This window comes from Cetorhinus maximus, chromosome 2, assembly GCF_964194155.1.
Source record: "Cetorhinus maximus chromosome 2, sCetMax3.hap1.1, whole genome shotgun sequence".
Classification (NCBI taxonomy): domain Eukaryota; kingdom Metazoa; phylum Chordata; class Chondrichthyes; order Lamniformes; family Cetorhinidae; genus Cetorhinus; species Cetorhinus maximus.
In genome coordinates, this window is record NC_135880.1 from 192,982,128 (window position 1) to 192,997,074 (window position 14,947).

General features: G+C 44.2%; 1 protein-coding gene across 1 annotated transcript in view; it reads left to right on the forward strand.

Annotated features, from left to right (window-relative positions):
- ilvbl (ilvB (bacterial acetolactate synthase)-like) overlaps nucleotides 1-14,947 on the forward strand; it is a 39,521-nt gene that overhangs the window by 12,355 nt on the left and 12,219 nt on the right. Inside the window, exons 5-9 of the mRNA XM_078531108.1 lie at nucleotides 4,160-4,271; nucleotides 6,361-6,460; nucleotides 7,903-8,000; nucleotides 9,291-9,427; nucleotides 12,090-12,224. Of these exons, the coding sequence (XP_078387234.1) occupies nucleotides 4,160-4,271; nucleotides 6,361-6,460; nucleotides 7,903-8,000; nucleotides 9,291-9,427; nucleotides 12,090-12,224 (582 nt within the window). The remainder of the gene's footprint in view (nucleotides 1-4,159; nucleotides 4,272-6,360; nucleotides 6,461-7,902; nucleotides 8,001-9,290; nucleotides 9,428-12,089; nucleotides 12,225-14,947) is intronic.

Genomic DNA, 14,947 nt, shown 5'->3' on the forward strand with positions numbered 1-14,947 from the left:
CTCAGAAAGTACAGTCTGCACTAATAGGTCCCTGAACCGTCTGAGCAATTCCTTTCCTGGGATTGGGAACAGGAAATAATGGAGGTTGACGTTTGATGACTCCATTGTTGATGTAATTTATTCTGAGTTGCCAGGATTTCTGGGATGGGGGATGGTTAGAAATCTCAACAATTTTGGCATAAAAAGGCCAATTCATGCATGAGAAAATCTCAATGTGTTGAATGATTGTTCAATGATCTTTCCACTGTTATAATACATGTAGAAAGTTACAGCATGTTGTACAGTTTGGAAATCAATGAGAGAAGGACCTCCAAGTTACCATTGCAAAAGTGAGGGTCTCATTATCATGGCCTTGGCAAATTAAAAATCAGGGATAATGTTTGTGTCCTTTTTTTGTTCAGTGTGTTTCGGTCACTTTTATAAATCTTTAACAATAAACAATGAACGCATCGGGACTGCTGGAGTTAAGAGGCAGTGAAGAGGGAGCTATTAAGCACAGGAAAAATGCAAAGCATCTGAGCTGGGAGTACTTGATGCTGACGTTGAGTACTGAATGGGAAGAGCACTCTGTTCCACAACTTTGACATCCTCCAGTTGATGAACATTTCAGACAGTTTTCTGAGCTGGCCAGCGTTAGGGAGCTGAATTATCATTGGTAGAAATATATTCACAAACCTAAGATTGACCCCTCACCAGGGATGAGGGTTGCTTAAGCTCCTTTGCATGATTGGCTTGTTTCTTCCAAGACAGTACCCACATCAATATCGTCAACATTTGCTATGAAACTGGTTCCAATTCTAAATGAAATACCAAATCTTTTTAGAGACTTGATATCATTCTTGGTTGATCTGGCGAACTATCTCTGAATGCAAGCCAACTGAGCTCTGTATGTCTGTATTTCCTTAAAGACCACTTGATTTTCTGTGCATCAGTCATGTCCCTAGCCAAGCTGTTCCAGTACAGCTACAACATCTACCTGGCAACATCTAGCATCTACCTGGCAATGTGGAAAATTGCCCAGGTATGTCCTGTACACAAAGCAGGACAAATACAACCCAACCAATTACTGCTCCATCAGTCTACTCTCCATCATCAGTAAAGTGACGAAGGGGGTTCCTCCAGGGCCACTTGGCTCCTGATGTCATTACAGCCTTGGTTCAAATGTGGACAAAAGAGCTGAACTCCAGTGGTGAGGTGACTCTAAAGAGGTCAGGAACTGAGTGGCCCTGGAGAAACCCGGACTGAGCAGTGAGCAGATTATTGCTAGGCAATTTCCACTTGATGACCCCTTCCAAAGTCAAGTGGGGTAGGAGTGATGACGTCATTGGCAGGGCTGCACCAATAACAACTTAAACACAATCTACACATCTGCTGAAGTAAGGCTGAAAAAAAAATCAAATAACTGAAGGGAGAGAAAAAAAGATGGTTTTAGAAGGGGAAGAAAATGAAAATGAACAAGTACTTGCATGGAAATTCACCAAATGGTAGAGAAAAATCTGTTATCCGCATAGGTCATACTCAGTTCATCACAATGTGGTAAAGATCGGAAATGACACTCTAGGTCTTGGCCTACCATAAGCGATGCCATGGGATATGTACTAACACTGGATAAGTGTTAATGAAATGGGCTGAGACTGAATCCGTAGAACAAAACTGGTTGACAACAGCAGACAGCTGCCCTGTTGTGATTTGCTTGTGAGTTAACAGATATTGGAATGGAAAACAGAAGTCAAGTCAGTACCTCATCTTGTGTGTTAGTTGGCATCTCTGTTCTAATGCACTAAGTAATGCTGTTGCTAAGAGGGCCCATTAATTTCTGGAGTGGGAATGTAACATATATTAGAGGTACATTCCTTGTTCCAGTCCTACTCCGGCCCCCTCCCACAACTCTTTCTCCGGTACATCGATGATTACTTCGGTGCTGCATCATGCTCTCGTCGGGACCTGGAAAAATTTATTAATTTTGCTTCCAATCTCCACCCCTCCATCATTTTCACATGGTCCATCTCTGACACTTCTCTTCCCTTCCTTGACCTCTCTGTCTCAATTTCTGATGATAGACTGTCCACCAATATCCATTACAAGCCTACCGACTCCCACAGCTACCTCGACTACAGCTCCTCACACCCCACTTCCTGTAAAGACTCCATCCCATTCTCTCAGTTCCTTCGCCTCCGTCGCATCTGTTCTGATGACGCTACCTTCAAAACCAGCTCCTCTGACATGTCCTCCTTCTCCCTTAACCGAGGTTTTCCATCCACGGTCGTTGACAGGGCCCTCAACCGTGTCCGGCCCATATCCCGCGCATCCTCCCTCACGCCTTCTCCTCCTTCCCAGAAACATGATAGGGTCCCCCTTGTCCTCACTTATCACCCCACCAGCCTCCGCATTCAAAGGATCATCCTCCGCCATTTCCGCCAACTCCAGCATGATGCCACCACCAAACACATCTTCCCTTCACCCCCCCTGACGGCATTCCGTAGGGATCGTTCCCTCCGGGACACCCTGGTCCACTCCTCCATCACCCCCTACTCCTCAACCCCCACCTATGGCACCTCCCCATGCCCACGCAGAAGATGCAACACCTGCCCCTTCACTTCCTCTCTCCTCACCGTCCAAGGGCCCAAACACTCCTTTCAAGTGAAGCAGCATTTCACTTGCATTTCCCCTAACTGAGTCTACTGCATTCGTTGCTCCCAATGCGGTCTCCTCTACATTGGAGAGACCAAACGCAAACTGGGTGACCGTTTTGCAGAACACCTGTGGTCTGTCCGCAAGAAAGACCCAAACCTCCCTGTCGCTTGCCATTTTAACACTCCACCCTGCTCTCTTGCCCACATGTCTGTCCTTGGCTTGCTGCATTGTTCCAGTGAAGCCCAACGCAAACTGGAGGAACAGCACCTCATCTTCCGACTAGGCACTTTACAGCCTTCCAGGCTGAATATTGAATTCAACAACTTTAGATCTTAAACTCTCCCTCCCCCCATCCCCACCCTGTTTCTCCCCAGTCCCCTTTTTTTTCAATAATTTATATAGATTCTTCTTTCCCCACCTATTTCCATTATTTTTAAATCTAAAACTAAAACCTTGTTAGTCTTTCCACCCCACCCCCACTAGAGCTGTACTTTGAGTGTCCTGTCTTCCATTCTTAATTAGCACTTTTCTTAGACAAATATCACCACCTTCAACACCTCTTTGATCCTTTTGTCTGTGACATCTTTTGATTATCTGCTCCTATCACTGCTTGCTTATCTCCACAATCACCACACCCTCAACTTCTCTCCACCCCCCCCCCCCCCCCCCCACCCCCCCCCCACCCCCCCACCCCCACCTTAAACCAGCTTATATTTCTCCTTTCTCCTAACTATGCTTCAGTTCTGCCGAAGGGTCGTGAAGGCTCGAAACGTTAACTGATTTCTTCTCCACCGATGCTGCCAGACCTGCTGAGTTTTTCCAGGTAATTCTGTTTTTGTTTTGGATTTCCAGCATCCGCAGTAGCTTTTAGCTTTTTGTTTGTATATATATTAGAGGCTATTACGCTGCACTGGGGTTAAAGTGTGTTGCTTGAGTGGAACGAGAGAAGCTTCAGACAGCTTCTAACTACTGTGACACAGCTTACTGCTGACCCTCCCAAGCAGGGAACTGTCTCAAAGTCGTTATGTTATTGGATTAGTAATCAAGAGGCCTGGAAACACTAGTTCAAACCCCACCTCAGCAGCTGGGGAATTTAAATTCAGTTAACAAAAAAAACAATTCCAGTATCAGTAATGGTAACCATGTAAGTACCGGATTTTCATTCAAAGTAGTGAACCAAATTTTCATAAATGCCCATCAAGGAAGGAAGTCTGCCATCCTTAATAGATCTGGCCTAGCTCTATCTACAGACTCATAACAATGTAATTGACTCTTAACTGACCTCCAAAATGGCCTGGCAAGCCTGCGTTGAGGGCAATCAGAAATGGTCAATGAATGCTGATCTCGCCAATGACACCCACACCCTGTGAGTGAATAAAAAGGAAAGCCCTACTTTCTTAATTAGTCAAATATGACTTGGTCTTTTCACTTGGCTCGGTTGACCCAAATCCAGTTAGTTTGTATTTAATAATGTTTATTGTAAAACTTTTAAAAATATTTGTGCTTGTATTTCCTTTGTGCCTAGGGCCTGTGTTTGTTGAGTTTCCAATTGATGTCCTCTACCCATATCATATAGTTCAGAAAGAGGTCATACCAAAAAGTGCACCTAAAGGAGTTATGGGAAAAGTCATAAACTGGTGAGTTTACTAAAATCGCAGTGTTATAAGGATAAAACTGATAGATTATTTCCTTTAATTCCACGTTTTAAAGTAACAATTTGTGGATTGTTATGTACAATTATTTTTGTTTTTTAATAAGCTTTGTAAAGTCATATTTCAGCCACCAAGTGGGGAATAGTTGCTACAACATTTTCAGTGTTTGTCAGCTTTTCATGCAAATTAATATGGTCTTTCAGAGGAGGAAGGAGGGATTAATGGAGCTACTATCCAGCAGAAGCTGCTATTGCTTTTTCCCCAGTTTTCTGTAAATTTAGCCATCACATCCACTGGCACTAACTGATCGTGGCCACAAGTATTGCTTTCCCATTTTCTCTCCCTAGTGTGTTGACTTGTGCTGCAGGACAGTTCCATGGCGCCTTTCAGCACCTCACACAAGTGACCATTATCCTTTTGTGAGCCTAGAAATTGAGTGTGAATGGGTAATTCAACTGTGGAGGCATCACAGCAGAGCTCGAACCTGTCTTCATCCAGCGTCCACACAATTTCCAGCAGAGGTAAGCTGGCTAGGGATTGGAAACTGGAACGCTGGCTGTTTTTTTTTTCCTTTCCTAGACCGGGGTGGGAGTGCTAAGGCTAAGAATAGCCCCCCTATGCCAGTCAGAGCCATTTAAACTTAAAAGATCTAACATGGCACTAGCTACTTTTATTGATTGTTGCTTGGTAGTACAAAACTTGAGTATTGCTGAAAAAAGGGACATGATGTTGAAGCTTTTTTGTCTTGCACTCATCAGGACAGACGCAAGAATGGCAACTTTTAAAGGGGACAACAATTTATACCTTTATGAGGTAAAAAAAAGTGTTACTTGGTAGGCAAGTTGACTCGGGTCAAGGCATTGCCATTCTTATTTAGGGACTGCCCTCTGCAGACAAAAGGAAAATGCATTGTGTCTTTTTTGAATTAAACAAAAGCATGGGGGACAATGGTTCCCTGGTGCATTCTCCATGGCAAGGCTTAACCAATTGAAGTCAACTTGGCAAACAAGCAGCACCCCTTTCTCATGGAGTATAAATTGTTGCTCCCTTTGAAATTTGGTATTCTTGTACCTGTCCTAATGATTGCAAGATGAAAAGCTTTGACAGTATGTTTCCTTTTTCTTCAGCAATACTTTTGATTGTTCTTCACTCCTACATTAATTAGAACAAGTCTCTCATCCTGCAGTTAAGTTTGGATGGGGGGGGGAGTGGGGTGGAGTTTTGTTGAGGCAAGTAGTGGAAGAAGAAATTCAGATCTGACACTTTGTCACACCCTCCCCGTCCCCAGCCTCTCGATTGGAAAAATGGGAGTGCAGTGCAGGTATGTAAGTTATGATGGTATCATTAAGTGTTTGTCATTTATTTTCAATCAACAGGACTGATGTATAAATGCCAGGTCTACACAGCTTTATAGTGATGCTGTAGTATGATTATAGTGGTCTGTGTGCCATTCCACAACATGAGTTCATTGCGTGATTCTCTTATGCGACTTTGGCTATGTTGTGAAGAGGAAATTGGATCCATGCATATCATATAAGCAAGGGCGGGGGGGCTAATTTGGCTGATCATTCGTGCTGGGTGGCTCTCATGTACAATGTGTAGGACTGAGAGGACTGGGTGGATTAACTGATATTTTCCAGTTGGTTTTGGTACAAAAATTAAATATAAATAATATGGTACTTGAGCTGTGAGAGGGAAGTGTACCAGGGAGGGAAGAGACGAAATCCAGCACAGATCTCTGCTCTATCCAATAATCACTGCAGGTTCAAGTGAGCTTTTGCCTCTGGTATTTCATTTCTCCAAAACATTCCTCCAAAATCTAGTCAGGAGGACTTAATTTAGGCTGAATGTACTGTTCCTACTCACTATCTGGACTTGTACATAAAAAATCATTTGCGTAGATGACTGAAGAGCTGATTACGCTTCTGAAGGTGAGCTATTTGACATCAAAAGGGTTAATCTGATCCTGTTTCACTTGAAGTTTGGACCTTGGTGAGGGTGATGTTTTAAGTTGTGGACAAGTTTTTCTCTTGTGCAATAATTCACAATCACTTATCTCACCTTCACTTCTCAGGTATCTTCATAACCATCTGAATAACCTGTTTGCTGGAGCTTGGGACAAAAAGGACATCTCACCTTTGCCAGTGGATCTTCCCATGGCCACAGCTGATGAGGTAGATTCCTAAGACTTGTAATCTTTCAGGTGGAAATAAGCATTTGTATAGCGTCATGGGCAGCAGCATTTTTGACCGCTTGAGATCAGTGTAGCCTAGGAATAATCTTGTGACCCTGCTTTAAATCTCTCTCTTAAACTGAGATGATTGCTCACAGGGTGAGAGATGGCAGTGTTGGCAGATGAATACATTCCACTTTTGATGCCCATTGTTAACCTCAAATGTTCAGTTTGTGCATCGTGCATGGCTTCACCTCTGCTGCAGCCCTTTCCCTTACACACATTAACTGCTTTTTTGACTCACTTCTCTGGGTGAGATGTATCAGCAAGTAGTTCTTTTTTCCAGTTGTCTGTCGGCCAACAGGAACCACGTTGACCCTGCCTTCGGGTTAATTTAATTGTGACCTTTTGATTTATCAGACGGGGGACCTTTACCCCCCTCAGTCTTTGTATCGTTTAAATGCAGGCCCTAAATATGACGGGAAAGTGTCTTCATTCACAAGTGTCACCCAGTCCCTCTTTGAGACATATACCTACAACATTGTCACACCAGCTGAAACTGAAGAAGAGAGAGGCTATACCTCAAAATCACAGCTGCAGAAACCACTGCACCTCTCACCACTGATTCAAACAAAAACACACAATAAACAGTGAATGGGTCTCACTCTAACAAAGGAATCAACAGCTTATGCATCACAGTAACTAGAAGGTTCCCACAGTCAGTTGAACATTTTCTCTACTTTTCTGCATTAAATATTGCAGTTCACGAGCTCTGATCCTTTCATTCAATTTTTCCAGCCTGCTGACAAAAGCCTAAGCAAACATTGCATGGGTCACGATTTTAAAAAGGCAGCGTTATTTTTTAAAACAGAAACTAAACCAATTTTAACCTTCAATAAAAATTGCTCCTTTATAATTAATTTTCCTCTTTGCTGATTTCTGTCTCCAGGAACGTTTGTTCTCCTCTTCCCCCGACACCCACTCTCCTCTCCATTCAACCTGCCATCAGCTACCTGTTTTTTTCTGTTTGACAGCTGGCAAGCAGCTCACCCAAACGTCCATTCTTCATGTGTAACCCTTGACTTGGTGCTGGGTTACTTGACTATGGAGGGCATCACAATTCAGCCCATTGGTGCCCTTACCCGAAACCTATAGACTTAGCGGTGGTTTCTGGCCATTGGTGAAGAACAGGATAGTTCTTCCCTACCTTCCCAAAATTGAGGGGTACTGAGGCCAATTGAAGCAATCCTATGAGCACTGTTGCTGAGATCAACTGACTTAGTAGGGTTATGATCAAACTTTTGCTTGTCTTTATGGCTCAACTACTTACTTTATTAACTGACTTGGCATCAGGCATGCATTTTCCACTTAGTATCGCAAAATTAATGTTTGCATGCAATGTTTGTGCAGCAATTTCTGAAGGTTTAACTTTTGTTTCTTTAGGTGCAGTGCTGTGTGGAGATAGTGAGCAGGGCTAAAAAACCAGTCATCCTTCTAGGCAGTCAGGTAACACTCCCACCTACACCTGTGGACAATGTCCGGTAAGTCACTGATCAACTGATGTCCATGATCTGGCCTAGCTCTCTTTTCCCTGCTTTATCCCAGCTTGCAACCTTTAGTGCATGTGACCTTGGTGAGGGTGGTGTTTTAAATTGCGGACAAGCTTTTCTATCGTGCAAGCCTGGAACTACTTTGGGATGCTCTGCTGTTTAAGGATTGGGTGGCACATGGAGCTAGTGTCGTGCTATAAACTCTTAAGATCTGGGGTCGAACGTGGCATGGAAGCCGCCTCTTTGGCAGTCAAAGTTTGTATTTTGAGAGATGACATTCCTCACGTAGGGAAAGCTGTCTCAGCATTTTACAGGAGAAAACCTGCAACCCTACTTAATCCTTTTTCGCATTTTTCTTTGGCAAGCCAGCATTTGTTCCCCATCCCCAACAGCCCTTGAACTGAGTAGCTCACTCAGCCATTTTAGAGGATGGTTAAGGGCCAGCTGCATTTCTGTGGGCCTGGAGTCACATGTAGGCCAGATATGGTAAGGATGGCAGATTTCCTCCCCGAAAACAGATGGGTTCTTACAACAATTGATGATAGTTGCCCTGGTCACCTTTACAGAAATGAGCTTTATATTCCAGATTTATTTACTAAATTTAAACTCCACCAGCTACCATGTTAGGATTTGAACCCATGTCCCAAGAGCATTAGCCTGTCTGGATTACTAATGCAGCGACGTTATCACATGTTACTGTCTACCCCCCCCACCTCGTATTGTGATAGCAAGTGTGGGGAGGGGAGCTGGAGGAATGGTCAGAGAGGGGTTTTGAGAGACTTGGGATTGGGGTGGGGATAATGAAGTGTGTTGGATTAGGGAAATTTTAAAAAGCAGGTATGTAAAAACTAAAGAAGCAGGAGAGCTGGAGGTTGTGGGCTGAATGCATGGACTTCACGTGCACGATGTTGGTTGTGAGCTACACCGTGAAATGTGTTTGGGTACATTTTTAATCTGTGTCCTAATTGACATAAATCTGTAACACAAAACTGCTTCCATTTTGGCCCAATCTAGCACTAGGCTTTAAGCACTGATTTTGCATAAGCACAGTGTTCTGTAAACAGTCATGAGATTGGGCAGTATTCCCATATCTACAGCTAATCCATTTCAGAAATACTTGCAAAGTTGGGATGGGAAAGATAAAATTAGCAAGATTTTGGCTTTTGTGTTGACTTTTACTCTTATTCTACGTGATCCCTTAGTTGGGTGAAACACCACTCTTGGTCTGTAGTAGTACAGTGGCATGGTAATGTACCAGATATTGTAAACATTTCCATCTAGGGCAGCTCTGGAATCTCTGGCTATTCCTTGCTTCCTGGGAGGCATGGCTCGAGGAATGCTGGGAAGGGACAGCCCCATTCACGTCCGACAGAACCGAAGAGATGCTTTGAAAGAGGCAGACCTGGTCATACTGGCAGGTCAGTGAGATCCTGATCAATCTGATCAGTAGTGGGAGGCCTTTAACTGAATTGTCTCAAATACCTGCAGTAATCATTAAAGCTGAATAAAAAAAAGACTTTCTCATTTATTTAGGGCTTTATCACATCTTTCAATTCACCTTGAAATGCAGTAACTGATAATGATGGCAGCAGCCATTCTGTGTACATGGTGCCGTGTGATGTTTTACTGAAATGCCATAAAACAGGCTGTGCTGCGATTCTCTGACTGACTGACTATTGGCACTGGTTGGCAAGGTCTCTGAAAGGCTCCAACTTGATGCTTTCTTACGTGACTGTGACATGTGAGTGGCAGCCCTTCCATCTTTTCAGCATGTTGTACCAATGCTGTCGAAGTGGATTCATTGGGAGTGATTAGTGAGCCTTGGACTGGACTCATGTTGACCAGCGTCAGTCTTTGATGTTGCTCAAAAAAAAATTTGTTTTCTAGCCTTTTCATGGGACAATAAGTAGGAACAGGAGTAGGCTATTCAGCCCCTTGAGCTTGTTTCACCATTCAGTTAGCTTATGGCTGATCTGTACCTTGACTCCATTTACCTGCCTCAATTCCATATCCCTTAATACCCTTGCCTAAATCATAACAATCTCAAATTCCGGAGGTCGCCAGCATCACAGATGCCAGTCTTCAGCCAATTCGATTCACTCCATGTGATATCAAGAATGGTTGAAGACTACGGACCCTGACAACATTCTAGTAATAGTACTTGTGTTCCAGAACTTGCTGCGCCCCTAGCCAAGCTGTTCCAGTATAGCTATAAAATTGACATCTACCCAGCAAAGTGGAAAATTTCCCAGGTATGTCCTGTACACAGAAAGCAGGACAAATCTAACCCAGCCAATACCACCCCATCAGTTTACTCTCGATCATAGTAAAGTGATGGAAGAGGTCATCAACAGTGCTATCAAGCGGCACTTGCTTAGCAATAACCTGCTCACTGATGCTCAGTTTGGGTTCCACCAGGGTCACTCAGCTCCTGACCTCATTTCAGCCTTGTTTCAAACATGGACGAAAGAGCTGAACTCCAGAGGTGTGGTGAGAGTGACTGACCTTGACATCAAGTCAGCATTTGACCGAGTGTGGCATTAAGGAGCTCTAGCCAAACTGGAGTCAATGGAAATCGGGGAAAACTCTCCAGTTGTTGGGAGTCATAGCTAACATAAAGAACAATGGTTGTGGTTGTTAGAGGTCAATCGTCTCAGTTCCAGCACATCACTCCAGGAGTTTCTCAGGGTAGTATCGTAGCTCAACCATCAGCTGCTTCATTAATGACCTTCCTTCCATCATAAGGTCAGAAGTGGGGATGTTCACTGATGATTGCACAATGTTGAGTACTATTCACGACTCGGATACTGAAGCAGTCCATGTCCAAATGCAACAAGATCTGGACAATATCCAGGCTTAGGCTGACAAGTGGCAAATAGCATTCATGCCACACAAGTGCCAGGCAGTGACCATCTCCAACAAGAGAGAAGCTACCCATCGTCCCATGACATTCAATGGCATTACCATTGCTGAATCTGCCACAATCAACATCCTGGGGGGGTTACCATTGACCAGAAACTGAACTGGACTAGCCATATAAATACTGTGGCTGCAAGAGCAGGTCAGAGGCTAGGATCCTGCGATGATTAACTCAGCACCTGATTCCCCAAATCCTGTCCACCATCTACAAGGCACAATTCAGGAGTGTGATGGAATACTCTCCATTTGCCTGGATGCGTGCAACTCCAACAACACTGAAAAAGCTTGACACTATCCAGGGCAAAGTAATCTGCTTGATTTGCACCCCATCCACAAACACTCACTCCCTCCATCATCAACACACAGTAGCAGCAGTGTGTACCATCTACAAGATGCACTGCAGGAACTCGCAATGGCTCCTTAGACAGCACCTTCCAAACCCACAACTGCTACCATCTAGAAGGACAATTGCAGCAGACACATGGGAACACCACCACCTGGAAGTTTCCCTCCAAGCCACTCACCATCCTGACTTGTAAATATATCGCTGTCCCTTCACTGCCGCTGGGTCAAAATCCTAGAACTCCCTTCCTAACAGCACTGTGGGTGTGCCTATACCACATGAGCTGCAGTGGTTCAGGAGGGCAGCTCCCAACCCTCTTCTCAAGGGCAACTGAGGATGGACAGTAAATACTAGTGTAGCCAGTGATGCCCACATCCCATAAATGAAAAAAAAAATTTAATTAAAGTGCTCTTGATTTGTTTGAATGCTTCATATAATGAGTTAATGTTCTCAATGTTAGCACAGGTTGCATTCTACAAAATCAATACCAACTGTGTGCTAATTGTACTTTTTGAAAAAAAAAACAAATGGGCTGCATTTCTCCTCCCCTGTACTGTGGCTCATTCCCAGGCAGCTGCACTGAGCTAGGCGCTGACTTGTGCCCTGCTTGGCACATTGCAATAGATTGAGTAGGGAGAAGTCTTCATTAATGAAATGTGCAGTTAGGAAGGATGAGGAACGTTAACTGCAGTAAAAATCTGGCCTTAATCAGATTGGTTGTCAATTGAACTTCTATGCGGCTCTGTCCTACTGTAGGGTCAGTGACTTCAGTTCCCACCACCCCCAGTCTGATGGTTTTTCCAATTTTTGGCAAACAGGTACAGTGTGTGATTTCCGCTTGTCTTATGGACGTGTTCTCAGCAGACGGAGCCAGATAATTGCTGTTAACCGTAACCGCTCACAGTTGCTGAAAAACTCAGACATGTTCTGGAAGCCAACACTTGCTGTAAGAGGTAAGTGGTGACATCTCCATTTAAGAACGAAGGGTTAGCTCCCTACAATGGGCTCAGAGAATGCACAGCCCGTGCTTGCACTGAAAGCTACAAACCTGGCATGTCATGGTTTAGTCTGAGCTTTGACCTCTGAGACTGCATAAGGAGTTGTCAAGCTTGGCTTCTTGCTCTCTGTCTGATTAGAGAAGGCAAAAGAAAGCAGACCTGATTGAGATTGACTGGCCAACATTGAATTGAGAGCGAGGGGGAGAGATAGAGAATGAATGAATGTCAGGTCCCATTACTAAAACAAAAACAAAAATTGCTGGAAAAACTCAGCAGGCCTGACAGCATCTGTGGAGAGGAAGACAGAGTTAACGTTTTGAGTCCGTATGACTCTTCATTAGAACTAAAGAAAAATAGAAATGAGGTGAAATATAAGCTGTTTAAGGGGGGTTGGACAGGTGGAGCTGGACAGAGGGCCAGTGATAGGTGGAGGCAAAGGAGAGATTGCCAAAGATGTCATAAACAAAAGGTCAAAGGGGTGTTGACGGTGGTGATCTTAGTTAAAGGATGTGCTAGTGGGGACATTAAGGGTAGAAAGCAGGATGAGCAAGTGACAGATGGCCCTAGTGGGGGTGGGGTGGGGGGAAGGGATTGAAATAGGCTAAAAGGTGGAGATAAAACAATGGACGGAAATAAATTTTAAAAATAATAATAATAGAAATAGGTGGGAAAAGAAATTATATATATATATAAAAATATATATAATAATTATTAGGAAAAAGGGGATCAAAAAAGGGGTGAGGATGGAGGAGAGAGTTCATGATCTGAAGTTGTTGAACTCAATATTCAGTTCGGAAGGCTGTAAAGTGCCTAATCGGAAGATGAGGTGCTGTTCCTCCAGTTTGCTTTGAACTTCACTGGAACATTGCAGCAGGCCAAGGATGGACATGTGGGCATGAGAGCAGGGTGGTGTGTTGAAATGGCAAACGACAGGAAGGTCTGGGTCACGCTTGCGGACAGACCGAAGGTGTTCCACAAAGCGGTCACCCAGTCTTATTCCCTCCCAATATTCACATGTGAAGAGTTCCCATTTGGGAAAGATACAGATGGGTTGCTAAACACTCAGCAATCAGCACCTTCAGGCAGGTTGATGGTTTGGGGAAGAGAAGGGAACATTGAGGAATAAGAGAACATTAGACTGGGTGGGCTAATGTAAGATATGGTTTGGATGTAAGCAGAAGGCCAGCTTCAATTCGTCCCCCCACCCTCCTCGCTCCCCAAAAAGCCATTCACAAGGCAGAAGGACTGCTTAGTCAAATCCTTCTCTTAAGCCCCAACCCTCAAACAAGCTACAAGGAGGTTTGTGCACGGACCCTGTACCAGAGGCTGAATGGAGGAAGGAAGATCTTAAGTGATCGGGTGTGTAGATGAGGGTAGTGCAGTTGATGTAGTTTATATGGATTTCAGCAAAACCTTTGACAAGGTCCCACATGGGGAACTTATAAAGAAGACAAATGCACATGGGATACAGGGTAATTTGATAAGGTGGATTCAAAATTGGCTTAGTTGTAGGAGACAGAGGGTGATAACAGAAGGATGCTTTAGTGACTGGAAGCCAGTGTCCAGTGGTGTACCACGGGGATCTGTGCTCGGTCCCCTATTATTCGTCATTTATATAAACGACATAGATGACTATGGTATATGTATAGTAAGTTTGCGGATGACACAAAGATTGGCCGGGTGGTTAACAGTGAGGTTGAGTGTCTTCAGCTACAGGAAGATATAGATGGGATGGTCAAATGGGCAGATAAGTGGCAGATGGAATTTAACCCTGAAAAGTGTGAGGTGATACACTTTGGAAGGAGTAATTTGACAAGGAAGTATTCAATGAATGGCATGACACTAGAAAGTTCTGAGGAACAAAGGAACCTTGGCGTGTGTGTCCATAGATCTCTGAAGGCGGAGGGGCATGTTAGTGGGATGGCATACGGGACACTTGCCCTTATCAATCGAGACATAGATTACAAAAGTAGGGAGGTCATGTTGGAGTTGTATAGAACCTTGGTGAGGCCACAGCTGGAGTACTGTGCGCAGTTCTGGTCGCCACATTATAGGAAGGATATGATTGCACTGGAGGGGGTGCAGAGGAGATTCACCAGGATATTGCCTGGGATGAAACACTTAAGTTATGAAGAGAGGTTGGATAGACTTGGGTTGTTTTCGTTGGAGCAGAGAAAACTGAGGGGCGACCCGATCAATGTGTACAAGATTGAGAGGCATGGACAGGGTGGATAGGGAGCAGCTGTTCACCTTAGTTGAAGGGTCAGTCACGAGGGGACATAAGTTCAAGGTGAGGGGCATGAGGTTTAGGGGGGATGTGAGGAAAAGCTTTTTTATCCAGAGGGTGGTGACGGTCTGGAATGTGCTGCCTGAGAGGGTGGTGGAGATGGGTTGCCTCACATCCTTTAAAAAGTACCTGGATGAGCACTTGGCATGTCACAACATTCAAGGCTATGGGCCAAGTGTTGGTAAATAGGATTAGGTAGGTAGGTCAGGTGTTTCTCACATGTCACTGCAGATGGGCCGAAGGGCCTCTTCTGCACTCTGTGATTAGCGTCCTGGTACTTTACAACCAATATTAATGTTCTCTCAGTGATGGCTGTTGCTTGATTGCACCTGGGTTTTATAGGTTTGTGTCACATCTTTTATTTAAAAAGAGAATTCACTGCCCAAATGCC